At 53.3% G+C, this 17,436-nt stretch overlaps 1 protein-coding gene and 1 long non-coding RNA gene across 2 annotated transcripts in view; one reads left to right on the top strand and one right to left on the bottom strand.

Annotated features, from left to right (window-relative positions):
• Window positions 1-953: 953 nt before the first annotated feature.
• On the top strand, window positions 954-13,259 carry LOC142819333 (uncharacterized). Its single transcript, XR_012897192.1, has 3 exons — window positions 954-1,081; window positions 6,886-7,073; window positions 12,061-13,259. It is a non-coding gene; the product is annotated as an uncharacterized LOC142819333 (long non-coding RNA).
• DBH (dopamine beta-hydroxylase) overlaps window positions 6,513-17,436 on the bottom strand; it is a 43,200-nt gene continuing 32,276 nt past the window's right edge. Inside the window, exons 10-12 of the mRNA XM_006123799.4 lie at window positions 16,095-16,222; window positions 13,345-13,504; window positions 6,513-6,686 (exon numbers count right to left, since the gene is read on the bottom strand). Of these exons, the coding sequence (XP_006123861.2) occupies window positions 6,552-6,686; window positions 13,345-13,504; window positions 16,095-16,222 (423 nt within the window). The 3' untranslated portion in view covers window positions 6,513-6,551. The remainder of the gene's footprint in view (window positions 6,687-13,344; window positions 13,505-16,094; window positions 16,223-17,436) is intronic.

The raw sequence follows: 17,436 nt of genomic DNA, 5'->3' as shown, positions 1-17,436 counted from the left end.
CAATTAGAGCTAAATAATAGTACAGAACCGTGAGAGCCAGGACTGGTGGCTGAAAACAAACTTCATGGGACCGCAGGAAAGTTGGCCACACCCATGAAAAGTAGACATCCAGCTAACTAACATCATGCCGGACCACGGATGTTGCCGGACCAGCGAGTGCCACACCAGAGAGGTTCAACCTGTATCATCCATCCCCCAGGGCACTCACAGATCACCCTTACCCGAGAGGCGGGTACTTTTTTTCAGCATTCCATGCAATCAGTGTCCTCCTGCAGAGAGAAAACTCATGCTAGGGAAGCCATGGGCAACCTGGGCTAGTGAGTGGCCGCACGAGTGGCCCTCCTTCCTCTCAGGGGGCCACAAGATTGTCATAACCAAGACGCTCTCCCAGGACAGGGCAGTTCTGCTCTCTGCTCTTGTGTACCTAGAATGTGCGGGGGCGAGGCGGGGAGGGGTGACGGAACCACAGCAGCTCTGTGATTGCCCACCGCTGTGCCGGGAGTCTTGCTTCATTCTCTGCATTGCCCGGTTGTTTGCTTTTACCGCAAAGTCCATCTGGAGATCTGCTGCGGACAGTGAGTTTGCCATGTACCCCCCCAGCTCCTGATGCCACCCCTAACTTGGGGACGTGAGCTGCATGGTATGTGGGAGCTCCATGCTCCCCCTGGGGTCCAGCTGGGTTTCTGGAGGGGGCTGCTGGAACGGTGAGGGTTCAGGAGGGAAGCATTCCTTTGGGAATAGCGGTGTGACCGTGGCTGCGGTTCTGTTGTAGCAGAGATGAGTGATTAGGGCCTGTGACAGGGCGCCTGCCCTGCACTGGCCCTTTAAGACCAGGACTCAGGCCCTGAGCCAGGGCTAGAAAGAAAGAGGCCAGCTGGAGCTGTTTGGGACTAGGGAGAGCCCAGCTGGCAAGTATATATAGAGAAGCACAGGTTGCTAAAGGGGGGAGCCAGTGGAGGGCTGACTGGAGAGGCAGCAGGAGATGACCAGTAAAGGCTGGAGGAGGGCCAGTCAAGACTCCCTCTAGCTAGGGGCTGGAAATAAAGCCCCTGGCTTGTGGGTGGATCATGAGGCCGACTAGGTAAGTTGAGCTGTTGAGACAAATGCCTATGATGAGCAACCCATACAGACTGCAACTTGCCCTGAGAGGGGCTATATGAGGACAGTCAGGGGGCACTGAGGCACACTGGGGGTGTGCACCCCCTGACAGGGCCCATTTATGCAGAGGCCTTTTCAGAAGCTGCTGTTGCAATAATTATTTAAACCTCAATCAATCAGATCAATCCATCCCCAGCCCAGAGATGGCTCCATCTCGGGCATGCTTAGTAGGCTGGGAAGAGGTGTGTAAATGTGGCATTACCTTCGACAGGGACCATCACACCCAGCAGCTAACTCTGGTTGCTCCAAGGTATCTCAAAGGCCACCTGGCCACACCCCCAGGCTGTAGGACATAGATTGCAGGAAGGGCAGGGACTTAACCCCTTCTCTGCTCTGCCCCGGCCGGGTGGCTGCCCACAGCTCCCTGCCTCCCTGGCTGTAAGGGTGACGTGAGCATGTCTGTCCCGTGCTTGACGCATCCCTGCTGTGCCACCCCATGGAGGGATCTTGGAGCCACCAGCACAGAGGACCACTGACAGAACAGCCACAGGGATGGCCTCCTGACGCTCTGTGGAGAAGTGTGTGGAGGCCCCTGGCCGAGCTCCACTTCCCAGGGCAGGTGTGTGCCAGCCCCTCCTGCAGGTCTGCGGCGCGCAGGGCGCTGCCCGTCTGGGCTCCTGGAGAGAGAAGCGCCCCAGGGCTCCTCTCAGAGCCAAAATCCCCCCATAGCTTCCAGCCCCGGCCAGTTCTGACACGGCTGCACTGGGGCAAGGCGAGAAGGCCTCAGCCCAGATTCCTCCGGGGCAGCTTTGGGGGCGGTGTCCTCCCCCACCCATCAAAACCTGCCTGTGCAGGCCCGATGCCACTAGCCACTGTGGAAAGTTGGCGGCGGGGAAGGGAAGGGCACGTTGCTGGCTCACGTGCCTTGGGCTGCCTATTGCAATGCCTGTGGGTGCTGCAAACAGGGTCTTGAAGGGGCCAGAAGGCTTCTTATGCCAGCTCTCTGGCTGGGCATGGGGGCAGGTTGATGTCAGCGAGGGAGCTGTCCTCAGTCGAGGGCGGGGAGGGGTGCTGCGAGGGGCAGTGCTCCCCCGAAGAGCGGGAGGGAAGAAGGGGAGCGCTGCTCACCCTGATGCAGCCAGACAGGACGAGGGGATCCGCTTTACTTCAAACCCTGCCTGCACTGGGCCTGCCCCAATGCAGCTCCCAAGTGCCCGGGGATCACAGGAGACACGGCAGCCCCTGTGTGGAGGGAAAGGCCCATGTCCAGGCTGGAACACCCTCACCCGCCGCTGGCAGCAGGAGCTGCTCCCGGCATGGCTTGCAGCAGTGTGCACGCTGCGTGGTGCTCTGGGAACCCGCGACTGGTTACCCGGGTGCCAGGGGCTCCGGTGCTGCCCGAGCCCGGCTCTCCTGTGCAGTCGCTGGCACTGCGGCACTAGGCCACTGGTACGCAGAGCAGGGATTTTGCTCACTTCTTTCCCCCCTGCTCTGATCGGCTTCCCGGTGCAGCCGCAGACCCAGGACTTGACGAGACAGAGCTGCCTTGGCGATTCCAAGGGTTTATTCTCTTTGCCGGTCGCGATCAGGTGCGTTTTTGCTGCCTCGGATATACCCGGGAGTCCCTGATGAGACTCCAGCCCGCGCTCTCCTTCTGCTCCTTCAGCTCACCCCCAGCTCCCGCGCTCGACTTTCAGGGGACGCGCCTCTGCACAAACCCCGCATGCTCCCGGGGGCCAAGCGGCACGGCTTTTCCAAGCCAGGGACACCCATTTGCCAATCCACTCGACCCAGGCGGCCCTGGCCCTGCCCCCATGGACAGGCTGGCGCATTGTCTTTAGCCCCTCTGCAGCTCCAGGAGAGGCACAATGCCATTGCCGGCTTATTCCCCCCACCCCAGAGGAGCTGAGAGAGAACCCGGGGCAATGCCCTGAGCAATTGCAACCAGCAGAGGTGTTTGCACTAACGGCCTCCTGTGGTAAAATAGTCGTCATGGCGTTAACTGGGTGACTTGGAATATTATGGGTTGGATCAGGCTCTCCCCCTTCCTTATCACCTGTTTAGTGAGTGCGCGTTCCCCTCCCCTCGCCTAAGGAAAGAAAACAGCAAGGTCCCAGCTACTGTTCCCTCTGATTTTTTTCCACCCATGTGCAGAATACATTTTGTCATTTGCACCAAGGCATGTGCAGCTGTGCACCACCAGTAGCAACACCTGCTCCGGGCTGTGGGGATGTTCTGTGAATGAGCTTGGCCTTTGAATCTCTCCTGGGTGGCTGCCTGAGTACGCAGCTACGCTGGTCCCAGCCTGCAGCCCTGTGAGTAGATGCAGTTCTGTTGTACTAAGTGGAGTGGCCCTTTGTAAAACCCTCTGGCTGCGTCTAGACTGGCAAGTTTTTCCGCAAAAGCAGCTGCTTTTGTGGAAAAACTTGCCAGCTGTCTACACTGGTCACTTGAATTTCCACAAGAACACTGACTTCCTACTCTCTGAAGTCAGTGCTTCTTGTGGAAATGCTATGCTGCTCCCGTTTGGGCAAAAGCCCTCTTGCACAAATGCTTTTGCACAAGAGGGCCAGTGTAGACAACGCGGTATTGTTTTGCGCAAAAAAGCCCCGATGGCGAAAAGTGCTTTTGCAGAAAAGCGTCCGTGCCAATCTAGACGCTTTTTTCCTCAAATGCTTTTAACGGAAAACTTTTCCGTTAAAAGTATTTGCGGAAAATCATGCCAGTCTAGACGTAGCCTCTGAGTTTAGGGCCAGCTCAGGGATGGGTTCTTTGGGCCTGGACTGTAGGCCAGACCTTCCCTCTCTTTCCTCCCCATTGGTAAAACAGCACAGAGACTTGTCCAGGTCCCCTGCTGTGTGGGGAGTTACATGGAGAAGGGCGTGTACGGAGGAAGCAGTGTTTGGGAGGGGCTGTGATGCAGAGGCTTTTCCTCCAACGCATTGGAAGGCACTGATCTCGTTTGTAACTCGGATCAGCTAAAACACTTGCTTCAGGCCCGCTTCTCTGCACTCGGGGCAGGTATGGAGGTAGGTTGAAAGGGCCTTAAAGTCATCGGCGTGCTCCCTGTATTCTGGGGCCTAAGTCAGAGCAGCTTCAGGATTGTGCTAATGTACAGGCTGCTGCTTGGGAGCAGAGAAAAGCTCCAAGACACTGGCCACTTTGTGCGGCGGGGTGGGGTCGTGGGACTGCAGGGAGAGACCTTCTTCCAGCTCTAAGCCACCAGGAAGCCTCTGGCCAAGGGAGCAATATGTTAAGGTCCTTTTCTGCTCTCATAAAGAGATCCAAGAGTAAACAAGGGACAGGTCCATTCAGTTTCCCTCACCGCTGCATGTGGCCCAGATACGTACATGACCATTGTTGCACCCGCGTTGGATCCAAGTTTGGCCTGGTGTGCTCAGGAATTTCTGTTTGTTCCCTCAGGCCATGTCCTTCCGAGAATGGCTATAATGGCAAGACTGTAGCTGGGTATCTGTTGCACCACCAGGGTAGATGATAAAAAGGCAGTGGTTCACCGGGGTTAATCCCTGGCGGGGGTGGGCGGGCCCCACCGCTATATTTACCTACACCTCCATAGGGACCGGCCATCTCTGCTCTCATTGGCCACGGATTGCTGTTCCCAGCCAATGGGAGCAGCAGGAAGTCGTGAAGATCGGTCACCGCGTCCAGCAGCTCCCATTGGCCCGGAACGGCGCTCCACAACCAAGAGGAGCTGCGATCGCCACTACGCGTGGAAGCGAAGGTAAATGTAGCCGTGGCGGACTAACCCTGGTGGACCGGATCCGCCCTGCAGGCCAGTATTAGCCCACGCCTGGTGTGGATGCTTCCTGACAGAAGTGGTTTCCCCATGAGGCAGTTAATCCGTCCCGCCAAGCGGAGGTAGTGCGGTTGGCGGAAGTGGGGACCCAGGGGACCAAGCGATGTCGTGCTGGGCGTGGAACTTCCACAGCCCGCAGCGATGTCACTAGGCCCAGCTATTTTTGAGGTGGAAACATGTGGGCTGTGCTGACGTGACCAGGGAGGGATGAGTCTCCTCTTCACTAGCCCAGGCCACTTCCTGTTTCTCTGAGGATTTCTCCTTCAGGCTCCTACAGCAAAAAAGACAATGTGAGGGTGTGGGCAGGCTCTGTTGTTTGGGGCCTCTGGTGATTTGCATGCCTACGGGCTGGTGGACAGTCTATTGGTGCTGACTGACCCCAGCTAAACCTGTGGCCCATCCTCTTGGGTCCAGGAGGTTGGCTTCGCTGTGTGTGCCAATGTATATTTCCTTAACGGACTCGTTTCTCTGGCTAAGGGATTTGCCCTCCCTCCCCGGCCAGAGAGAAGCCCCCCTCATGTAAATCCTCCCTCAGATCCATCGCTTCTTCCTGGTCCTGCGCGAGGGGGCGAGGGAGGCATTCCCAGGTCTGTGCGGCAAATGTCAGGAGAAGCTGTCAGTGACAAGTCAGCGTCGCTCAGCCTGTAGCGCCCACGCCATCGGCTTCTGGGGAGGAGCGGGCTTGTCGTTAACCCGTCTGAGGGGAAGAGGCAGCGCATGGCTGGAGGCCAGGAACATCTGCTGCTGCTGCTCTGCCTGCCCCTGGCCAGTGCAGCTCCCTCGCTGGGCCTCAATTTCCCTCCCGATAAGATAGCACTGGCCAGGGGCAGCGCAGAGACGGAGCGTGCGGGGCAGGGGGAAGAAGGGAGGTGAGTGCTTGGCTATAAAGCACAATGGAAATCCGGAGTGTTGTTATTTCGGGGGCGGCAGCCTGTCTTACTCAGCGCTGGCACTGCTAATCACCCGCTAATAATAGCGCTTGCCATCTTCAGCGTACGTCCGGAACTTTAACGAATGAGCCCTGACGGGCCCCTGTCAGGCAAGTGTCGAGCGACTGATTATTCGTGTTTGGGGACACTGAGGCAGAGCGGTGGAGGGTCCACTGCGAGGCAGCACTAGAGCTGGAATTAGGTCTCCACATTTCCCAGGCCTGCCCTCTGCCCTCTAGATAGCACCTATCTAACTGGGCGCCTCACCCTTCAGGGTATAAAATACAGGGCTGCCCCGGGTCTAGATGGAACAGCAGCCAGCGCTGTGACCTGCAAATCCCTCGGCCGTTCTGGCTCAGTAGGAGAGCCTCGTGTGGGGTTGGTTTCTACACCGGTGTGGTCCCAGAGATTGGGGCCCAACCTGCGGGAGCAGGGCCTGCATGGGTGCGGAGAGGTGTTCTTCGTGTCCCACCCAGGCCTTGCCCCCCCAGGGTGTGAACGCAGCTCACCCACGGAGCCCCAGCTGCCTTGAGCAAGGGCTAGAGCATGCAACTGGCAGGGGAGCCGGTCTGGCGTGTGCCCACCGCGTCCGTGGCAGCATTACAAAAGCTGAGCCAAATCCCAAACCACCCCCGGGCTGAGGCGCATCCCGTCCCGGTGACGACGCGTGGCGCGTTGCCGCGGCGGGGCAGGCAGACACGGAGCCTTCATTCTGCCTTTGCCCTGCCCCAGTTGACGCGAGCAGGGACAGCGGGAGGCGTCTCTCGGGCGGGCTGGCAGTGGGGGGCTGATTTCGGGAGCACCCTGGTGATCCTGGGCAGAGGCTGCTTCTCCCATTCACCCTGCGGAGAGAGTTCGATGTTAGCAGGTCAGCGCCTGGGGTGTTTGTGTGCGGAGAGCCTGGGTGTGATCCAGGACTGAGCAACTACGGTAGCACAAATAACAACAAGACCACACAGGGTGGGGTTGGAGAAGGGTCTGGCTCAATAACCCAAAGTCCATGAGGTGGAGCTGAGATGTTTCTCCCTCCTATTTTCCCAGGTCAGGCCCAGCACACTGTAGCAATGGCTTCCAGACCCTGGCACCAGATCCTAGCCAGCGTCCGTCAGTCTGCCTCCCGTGTCCGCGGAGCTACGCTGTTGCACAGCACCCGAGCATCTGCCTGCGGGATGCGTTCAGAGCATTTTACTCTCCGTGGTGACGAGAAGGCGCTGCCTCGTGGCCAGCAGGTAGGATTAGAACTGCCGTTCTCTAACTGTGGGGTGGGACCCCATTTTTATGGGGTTGCCAGGCCTGCCTTAAAATTGATGGGCCCCAGGGCTGCCATCAAAGCTTCCGCCCTGGGTGGCAGGGTTCAGATTTCAGGCCCCTTACCTGGGGCTGAAGCCCTTGTTTTTTTAGCCCTAACAAGCCCCCTGTACGGCAAGTGTCGAGCTACTGGGGACACTGAGGCAGTGAGGTGGAGATCCCACAGTGAGTCAGCATCAGGGCTCAAATGAGATCTCAAGATTTCCTGCTCCACCCTCAGCACACCTAGGGCAGGGGGCTTGGGTGGGCTCAGGTTCTGGTCATCCCCAAGGGTCACGGAATAAGAATGGACATACTGGGTCAGACCAAAGGTCCATCTAGCCCAGTAGCCTGTCTGCCGACAGTGCCAATGCCAGATGGCCAAGAGGGAGTTAACAGAACAGGGAATCATCAAGTGATCCCTCCCTTGTCACCCATTTCCAGTCTCTGACAAACAGAGGCCAGGGACACCTTACTACCCATCCTGACTAATAGCCATTGACGGACCTAACCTCCATGAATCGATCTAGTTCTTTTCTAAACCCTGTCAAAGTCCTGGTCCTCACAACATCCACTGGCAAGGAGTTCCACAGGTTGATTGTGTGCTGTGTGAAGAAAAACTTCCTTTTGTTTGTCTGAAACCTACTACCTATTCATTTCATTTGATGACGCCTAGTTCTTATGTTATGGGATCATGATGGAATGAAGCTTGAGAATCCCTGGATTTGAACACCCTCCAAGCTAGGCCATATTCCTTTGGTGAGGAGACCTGCATTGAGGTAAGCAAGGCAGGGTAGCAGCTGGAGCTGGATTTCCAGCTGCTCTGAGTTGTGGATTCCACGGTGCTTGCCCTGAGCAGGTGTATAAAGACAGCTCATTTGGCAAGTAGCTCCCTGCTGGTGAAAATGTTGGTCATCTATATCCACCCACTCTTTGCACACTGAGGCAGCTACTGCCTTCCAGACACGGGTGTGCCGCACGAGCTCCTGAGAACTTGCTAGTGCTTAAAGAGCAAAAAGAAGGTATAACCGGTGTGCGATTGCAAATTGTATTCAGCCCATTCGAAAGGCAGCGATAATGAGGGTTGGCCATTTTGGCGCCTGCAGGGTAATGAACAAAAAAATGAAATCTGAGGGCTGGCTTCTGCTTTAAGCTCCTGCCTGCGGTGTAATTATATTGGAATTGCACCGGTATAAATGGCATCATTATGTGAGGGCAAGCATCGTTAGGCAGGTGCATTGCTGACCTGAGCCAGGGAGAGAGTCTCACAGAGCTTGCAAAGGAACAGGGAGCTAGATCTGGCAGTGGATGCAAAGTCGTCCTGTCGCGCCAATGCCCATCATGTTCGGGAAAACCCCTGTCCAGCCGCTTGTCCCTCCCGGAGAGGCCCACCACAAACCATAGATCCGACCACGTCCAGACTGGGGGAAAGGCTGCTCCTGAGCTGTGAGGAGGCCAGCTCCTTCTTGTGGTGAACATTCAGTGTTAAGAATGCCCCAGGGCCTCTCCGCTAGGGATGTTAACAAGTGGTTAATTAGGTAACTGTTAAAAATCTTCCTGGTTTCATGATTACACACTGAGGGCTCTGCGGTATGAAGCTGTTACTAGAGAGCCCGCAGTGCGGTCGACTCCCCGGCAGTGGGGCCAGCAGCCAGGGCATGCCAGGAGCTGGCTCCCAGCGGCCGGCCCCGCTCCCAGGGAGCCGGCTGCACTGCGGACGCTGCAGTATAAGCTTTACACTGCAGAGCCTGTAGCACGGGGCAGCAGCTGGCTCCCCGGGAGCCAGGGCATGCAGGAAGCTGGCTTTTAAGCTGGCTCCCAGCATGCGCTGGCTCCCTCTTGCTGCGCCCCACTCCCAGGGAGCCAGCTGCCACCCTACGATGCTGCCTCTGATACAGAGGCAAAAGTGCAGGGTAGCTGCCAGCTCCCTGGAAGCCATGTTTTAAGTTGGCTCCCAGCCCTGCTCCCTGGGAATGGGGCCAGGAGCCAGTGGTACACTGTAACATCCCTACTTTCTACCCCATGCTGTGGCATTGTCAGTTAAGCTCTCAGACATCCGCCCTGTGTTGAGCCATAGAGCAGGAGTTTCAAACTCCATTTACCTTGGGGCCAATGCCAGGCCTCAAATCCTCCTGGCAGGCCAGAGGGCAGCCCCCTCTGGCAGGGTTTGAGGGGGGGGGAGAGATCTGTGTGCCCTTCCCCCACACGTCCCCTAGCTCCACTTGCCAGCCCCAGACAATTTACCGCCCCTTCCTGGGCCCCTGCCACCGCCACCGGCAATGCAGTGGGGCTAGAGCGGCTTCCAGCTGTTAGCTCCATGCTGCTGCCCGCACATCCTGGTAGCCCGGGGGAAGGGTGTGCAGCATTGTCCTGTCCACAGGACGGTTCAGGGTGGGTCCCACACTCTGGGGGCCCCGCAGCGGTTGCCCCAACCATTCTGTGGACAGGACGGTCCCCCACTGGTGAGCCCATGGGGCCCTGGGTGGGCCAGGCTCGCAGCAGGGGTCAGGCCCTCACTGCGGCAGTGGGAGCCCTGGGGAAGCAGAGCAATGCTCCACGGCCGTCTCCCAGGCCAGTCCGGTTGCTCCACTCACCGCAATTCCTGCTGCCGCGGTGAGTGCCGGGCCTGCTCCCTGCAGCCATCCTGCGCCAGACCATCTGGTAATCCCCAAGGCCGCATCCCTCTGGGGAGGGGGCTTGAGGGAAGGAATGTAATGGGGGGGAAGAGGTGAGGAGTCTGGGGGGCTGGGGCATAGGCGGAAAAGGAGCTGGGCTTGGGGGAGGGGTACGAACACCCCCCCACCGGTCAAAGGGACCCATGTGCCGGCAGCTGTGCAGGGCCAGATTGTGGAACTGCTCGGGCCATAGATGACCCTTGAGCCACGAGTTTGAGACCCCTGCCATGGAAGGACATTAGGAGCATTCTACAGGTGCAGTCGCTCTTCCCCATGAATAACTCCACCCTAATTAACATACCCCCGGAGGATCCTAACCTCAATCCAAGGTGAGAAGTGGCTGGTCTAGTTTCCTGGGCTCTGCTCCTCGAGAGGGCGGGTTTAGGGTTCAGGGGTGGGGGAGCTGATTCTCCTGCACTTTGGCTGGGATCCATCCGCCACTTTAATGAGCATCATTTGCCCATAATGGCTGTGCTCATTCAGGCTGCTTCCTATAATTCTTGCCGGGGAGCAGAGGGAGGGAGCTAGCTGGACAAGCCCATGAAAAATGGACTTTGCCTGAAATGCAGCCCCTGCACCTCACACATTGGCAAGTGTCCTGTGGGTTGGGCGCCTATGACAGTGAGGGGCTGCCACACACCGGCTAGTGGTGTGAAAAGGCACCATGTCGGCGTCTGAAAACACCCAGCACTGCCGATGCCTCTCTCACCTGGGCTGCAATGCTGCTACTCCAGGCTAGGACCCCACCTCACAGAGCTGTGCCTAAACCTCCTAGCCTGCAGCACCCCTGCGATACCAGCCTACGGCCCAGCAGAACGAACGTATTCCCTGTCCCGCAGCACCATCTGTGCTCCCAATGCGGGGGCCCTGCACGGTTCTCTCAATATTAGCGCTGCGTGAAGCACTGTTTGTCTTTTTGGTTCAATGGCTGCCCCAAAAAATCAAAGACAAATTCATTTGGGGTTGACTTGTCGTGATCGTTTTTAATTCTTTGGTTCAATAAAAACGAACTTCTGGGAAAACGGTTTTGATCAACCCTCCAGCAAACAGTTTTGTCTCATTTTTTAGGGGGGTTGTTTTTTTTGATAAAATGGGCGCAGAATTTAACAGCACCAGTCCTTTTGATTCAAAAGGTTTTCTTGAGAAAAGGTGCCACCAAACAATTTGAACATTTCTAGGTATTTTTTTCTTTTTGACGAAAGATTTTAGCATCAATCCACAACAGGTTTTGGTTGACGTGAATGTGCATTTTGGGGAGAAAAAATACATTATGGCTACTTCTACATTGGCATGATCTTGCGCAAAGACTCTTTAACACAAGAGTTCTTGCATTAAAGTATTTGCACAAGAGAGCATCTACACTGGCATGTGCCTTTGCGCAAGAGATGTGCTTTTGCGCAAGAGCATCCATGCCAGTGTAGACGTTCCCTTGCGCAAGAAGGTTCTGATGGCCATTTTAACCATCGGGCTTTCTTGCTCAAGAAATTCATGTTGCCTGTCTACACTGGCCTCTTGCGCAAGAACAGTTGCACAAAAGGGCTTATTCCTGAGCAGGAGCATCATAGTTCTTGCGCAAGAAGCCCTGATTTCATACATTAGAACGTCAGTGTTCTTGCGCAAGAACACGCTGCCAGTGTAGACAGGCAGCATGTTTTTGTGCCAAAACAGTCGCTTTGGCGCAAGATCGCACCAATGTAGACACAGCCTATGTCAAAAAAAATTCTCATAGATGCAGCTTACAATGTGTATAGAGGTAACACCTCAGCTGTTTGTTGTGTTTCAAGCGACATCAAGGATGTCTAGAATACGGTAAGAAAGTTGTTCTTTTCTGATTGCTTGCGCGTTTATAGATATAAATAAATAAATACCCTGCAAGCTCTGATAGAAGGGGATGTCAGCAGAAAGTACCTTTCCCTTCATGACTGCCTCACACAGCTATTACCTTCCGTTGTGTTCTGTGCAGGAAAGGGATTTTAATGTTACTAAATAATTAAAAGCACAGAGCTCTTCCAGAAAAGCAAGACAGACGTGGGATCGCTGAAGTGCAGAAAGGCAAGCAGCTAATTAGAAGCTAGTGTTCTCTTGACAGGAATTCTGTGGAATAAATGAGCTGGCTTAAAATCCCCCTCGGTTGGAAAACCAAACAGAGAAGGAGGGGGAAGTTCTTATTTTCTTGTCTTATTCACTTTTAAACTCCTGATTGCCTGCTTTGGGTTAGTGCCAGGACTGCACTAATTTCCAGTTCTCTTTCCAGTTGCCCTCATCTGACCTCTCTACATCCAGCACGTTCAATGGAAGTAACTGGGAGAGAAATTCGCCTCCTGTGGACAGCTGGCACAAGGTCTGGGCAGCACTGAAATCCTCAAATGAGGGTTTAGCGGGGATGTAACTGATCTTTGTTTTGGCCCCCTGCGCAGGGGAGAATTTCATCCTGAGAGCAGAATTTGGCTCATTGAGTTTAACAGGCCTCTGCCAGCTCAAATGGAGACTTTATTACAACAATCTCATGGAGAACTGAAGCGCCTCCTTTTCAATCTGTTGTCTCTTTCTCCCCACTGCTTTGGATTACACCTGCTCCGAAAAGAATTCAGAGTATGGTCGGCAAGTCTATTGTGCTGACCCACATGGGATTAAGAAGTGATATGAGGTTGTAAACTGTGCTTAGGGTGGATCATCATCCTTTAAGATGGTGTTTTCCATTCAAAGGTCTCAAAGCACTTTATCATTTTACAGGTTGAGGAACTGAGGCACAAAAAGGGGACATGACTGTCCAAAGTCACCCTGCAGCAGAGGCAGGGCTGGAACTCAAGTATCCCAAGTCCTGGTGCGGTGCAGTGCGCTACATCATAGGCCATAGTGCCTCCCAGCCTATGATGTTACCGATTTTGTGTTCAGTGGGTTAGTTCTATTGGGAGTCAATATAATTTTCCGAAATTGGGAAAAGAGCCCTTTATTTTCCCTTGTTTCAGAAGGAGCTTCTAGTTTAAAGGTCGTGTCTGTGAAGCAACTCGGGAAATGGATTTGTGCAAATAAGACTCATCTAACTTAATTTACGTAATAACGAGGTGTTTTATACTGCGCCCATCACTGTGGCATGTTTTTCTAAATTTGAACATGGCAACTTTGTGCTGGACTCCTAGGGCCCAATTTTTCAAAGCTATTTGGGTGTCTAAAGATGCAGCTAAATTCCTCTTGGGATTTTCAAAGCCACGTAGGTGCCAAACTCGCTTTGATTTCAGCCCTAGAGTCAAGCTGAGTTCTTTACATCTCATGCATCCACACCTGTAAGGAAGAGTCCCTAGGCTAAATCTGTGGAAAGCCCCGTTGTTTTCAATAGCTTTACACTTGCGTCGCTCACTGGACCTTAGTAAGGAATTTGATGAGGTCCAAGAGAGAATAAAATCCATCTATGCCCGTTTCTGCACCACTCTGCAGGGCTAACCCACCTCAGCACCTCCGACTCGGGAGCCAGTACACTGTGTCTATATAGTCACATAGACGCTTTCAGATGGGTTGTTTGGGGGGAGGGCGTACGTACCGGGAAGCGGACAGCCGAGGATTGATTGCAGTGCATCGAGATCGGAGCAAAGCCATAGAGAGATTTCAGAACGTCTCTGTTGAACGCATTCCAAGGGATGGACGAAAACTGCTGCGGGACGGAAGCCTGCGGGCACATGCAGATCTCCTCGTCGTTAAACCTAAGGCGGGAGACAGCGGTGAGAGGCTGTGCTGATTCCTTTTCCATGCAGGACAGGGCTAATTCCTCCTTGACTGGGGCCTGATCCTGAAGGGCGGTGCGCATCCTTAGTGCATTTAAAACAGTGACCCCCAGTACAGGACATGCTCAGTACCTTATAGAACCACAGCCTCCAATTACAGGATCTGTGGAGCAGGAACTGCCTTTCTTTTTATGCCTTGTATATTGGACTATGTCTGCACCACACTGGCCTACGAAGGGTTAAATCCAGCCCTGTGGTAGTAGCCAATCAGGACCCAGGTGAGGGTTGTATAAATAAGGGTGCTTGAGAGGAGAAGACTCACTCAGCCCTGGTCTCTACTAGGGAGTTATTTCAAAATAAGAAGGGAGCATCCACACTGCCGCGCCCATTATTTCGAAATAACCACTCCCGCTTTCCACAAGCACTCACACTAATTTTGAAATAGTTATTCCAAAATTGCGGTCGTGTGGCTGCTCCACTGTGGCTCTTTCGAAATAACCACTCCCTAGAGTCATTCAAAGTCACTACTCCCCCGGGCTTCCTGGGGCTGCACGTCAAGGTAGCACATCCGCATTAAGGATGCGTCTACACAGCACCTTAAACTTGAAATAAGATATGCCATTTGCGCTACATAAATTGCGTATCTTATTTCAAAGCTATTTTGAAATAGCTTATTTTGAACTTTGGCGCGTCTACACAGTGCCAAATTTCAAAATAACGAGCTATTTCGAACCGTCCCTTATCCCGCATGCAATAAGGTTTACTGGGATCGTGAAACAGTGTGCCCGTTATTTTGAAAAATATTTCGAAATAATGGGCGGCTTGTGTAGATGCAACGTAGCTATTTTGGGATATCCCCAATATCCTGCCTCAGACTAATTTTGAGGCTTCCCTGTAGTGTAGACATGCTATTTTGAAATAGTTGTTTCAGGAGTAAATATTTTGAAATAATTTCCTAGTGTAGACATGCCCTCACTCTTGCTCCAGCTGTGGAGCAGGAGGGCTCTGGCTGCCAGGGCAGATGGAGGCTTCCTTAGACAAAATAGGGCTTGGGAAAGGCAGTCAGCGCTGGGGAACTCTGAGCAGGCAAAGACCTGGGCTGCAGGGCCTGAATCATAGAACTGGAAGGGACCTTGAGGTAGCATCAAGTCCAGTTTCCTGCTCTCACCCAAGCACTGACTAGATCATCCCTGATAGATGTCTGTCTAACCTACTCTTAAATATCTCCAGTGATGGAGATTCCATAACCTCCCTAGGCAATTGATTCCAGTGTTTAACCACCCTGACAGGTAGGAAGTTTTCCCTAATGTTCGATCTAAACCTCCCTTGCTGCAGTTTAAGCCCATTGTTTCTTGTCCTGTCATCAGAGGCCAAGGAGAACAATTTCCCCCCCTCCTCCTTGTGACACCCTTTTAGATACCTGAAAACGACTATCATGTCTCCCCTTGGTCCTCTCTTTTTCAAACTAAACAAGCCCAGTTCTTTCAGCCTTCCCTCCTAGCTCATATTTTCTAGACCTTTAATCATTTGTGTTGTTCTTCTCTGGACCTTCTCCAATTTCTCCACAGCTTTCTTGCAGTGTGGTGCCCAGAACTGGACACAATACTCCTGAAGCAAGCAGAGCTGCAGGGAGGCAGCCAGGGCAGGAGAAAGCAGCAGGTCCACACCCGCTTGCCTACGATGAGTGGCCATTTCAGGCTGCAATTTGCCCCTCAGGCATGGGCTATATGACGACTGGCAGTGGGTCACTGAGGCAAGGTGGGTGTAGGGGAATTCGGGGTTCCCTGAAGAGGGAGGACCCCAGCGTGTGGGGACCCTGCGGCAGGACAGTGCCCAGAGGGGAGGGCGCTGAGGCCTGGGAGGGACACGGGTCTCTGCGTAAGGTGGCAGAACCATTAACACCTAAACAGCTAACAGTAGCTGAGACCCCGGCTGGAAGGGCTGAATTGAGCTCATTCCCAAGTGACCAGGAGGAGGCGCCATGACAGTGAGTTGCACCCTGTTACACGGACACATTTTCAGAGCTCTGATCCTACGGAGATGGGGGTTATCTAAGCACCTGGATGTGCAGATGGGTGGCCAGAAGTAATAAGTGGCCTTCTGCAGTCTATAGCTTTGTAGATCATAAGGGACCATTGTGAGCATCCTGGCTATTGTGAGCCTCTATAACTTTGGGGACCATATCTTGGAGGGGTTTTGCTGTCATCCGTACTTAAGATCCCCCTGTATGTTGACCATTGGAAAGTGAAAGGCCTAAAACTGCTTTTGTAAACAGTAGAGTCACCTGCATTCCCTCATACACCGAGAGAAACAAGATGTCCCCTTCCCAGCGACCTCTCTCCGAACCTTTCCTTTAGCAACAGCCTGGTTTGTGCTTTTGCTCAAGCACCCAAGTATGAATCATTCCTCTGCTCCCCCTGAGCCGACATGGCCTTCGTGCACCCAGCTCTGCCACCGCATAACAGAGGTTTTAACTTGCGGCATGACCTATTTTTAGTTTTACTAGCAAACGGTTTGTTGTTCATCATCATCCACTGAGGCCCAGCCTGAGCTGAGGAGGATGCTGTACCTGTTCACAAGGCTAAAATATCTTTGCAGGTAGCCAGAATCCACAGCGCTCTTGCATAGCTCCAGCTGCGTCTGGGGGTAATAGTGCACGTAATTGACACACATCTCTTCCATGATGCTAAATCCGCCCTGCAGAAAGAAGGGAAACAGGCATGAGTGCAGATTTTGATGCACCCTCCCTGGTCAAAAATAAGCAGCTGCTCTTTGTTCCTGTGTCGTGTGCATCATCAATCCCAGACTGCTGCCGGGGCAGTTACTGGGTTTCAAATAGGAAATTGCAGCAACAGACTTGGTTGAACTGTGTTTTCTGCAGAAAACTCCGGTTTGGCAAAACCAAACCTGTTCAGGAGAAAGGGCTCAAAACAAGTTGGGCAGGGGAAAACTTTTGAAATTGTCAAAATGTCCCATTTCAACATTTCTGAAACAAAAAGTTTTGGTTCCTCAGTCTCACGTGACTTTTCATTTGGAAATTTAACTTAATGTATATTGTTTTGAAGGGCAGAACAAAGAGATGTTCAGATTTTGATTTTTTTTATCCCAATTTGGGCCTGGAGAATTTTTCAAACTATCAAAAATTCCCATGGGGTGGGCATGCTGATTCCCACTCATCCCGGATAGATGCCATAAAAACCTGATCCACATTAACCGCGCTAAACCGTTGTGGTTTTTAACCAGAGATGTGACCTCTAAACCAAAGACCACACAAAGCATGCTGTATCCTCTGTTAACGTGGCTCTTCTCTTCTCCTTAGCAGGGACTGATAACAAGGCTGGATTGTGTGGTGTAGATGTCTTTCTTTTCATGGTACTCCTTTCTTTTCATGTGCCTGTATATTAAGACCTGCCTCTTAGAGGTGGATACTCGCAGATATAAAGTGGATGTCAGTGGATTTGCAGGGCTCTAAGAATGCAACCTGTTAACAACTCTGCGTGTCTTCATGAACCGTCACTAACTGGGATAGTGGCTTGTGATGGGAATTAAAATGACCCATGTTCCTTTTCACTTAGCACCTAAGGAGAGCACAAGGGGTATGTATAGACTACATCCCTCTGTCGCCAGAGGGATGTAAATTAGACATACTGAAATTGCTAATGAAACAGGGATTTAAATATCCCATGCTTCATTAGAATAAAAATGGCCGCCGCTTTTTGCCAATGCGGCACTTTGCCCACAAAAAGCGGCAGTCTAGACGGGGGTCGGTCGACAAGGAAAGCCTTTTCCGACCAATCCCTTATGCCTTGTGCAACGAGGTTTACAGGACTGGTCGGAAAAGGCTTTCCTTGCCAACCGACCCCTGTCTAGACTGCCGCTTTTTGCCAGCGAAGTGCCACGTCGGCAAAAAG

This window comes from Pelodiscus sinensis, chromosome 22, assembly GCF_049634645.1.
Source record: "Pelodiscus sinensis isolate JC-2024 chromosome 22, ASM4963464v1, whole genome shotgun sequence".
NCBI classification, from domain to species: Eukaryota; Metazoa; Chordata; order Testudines; family Trionychidae; genus Pelodiscus; species Pelodiscus sinensis.
This window is presented reverse-complemented; position numbering and strand designations above follow the sequence as displayed.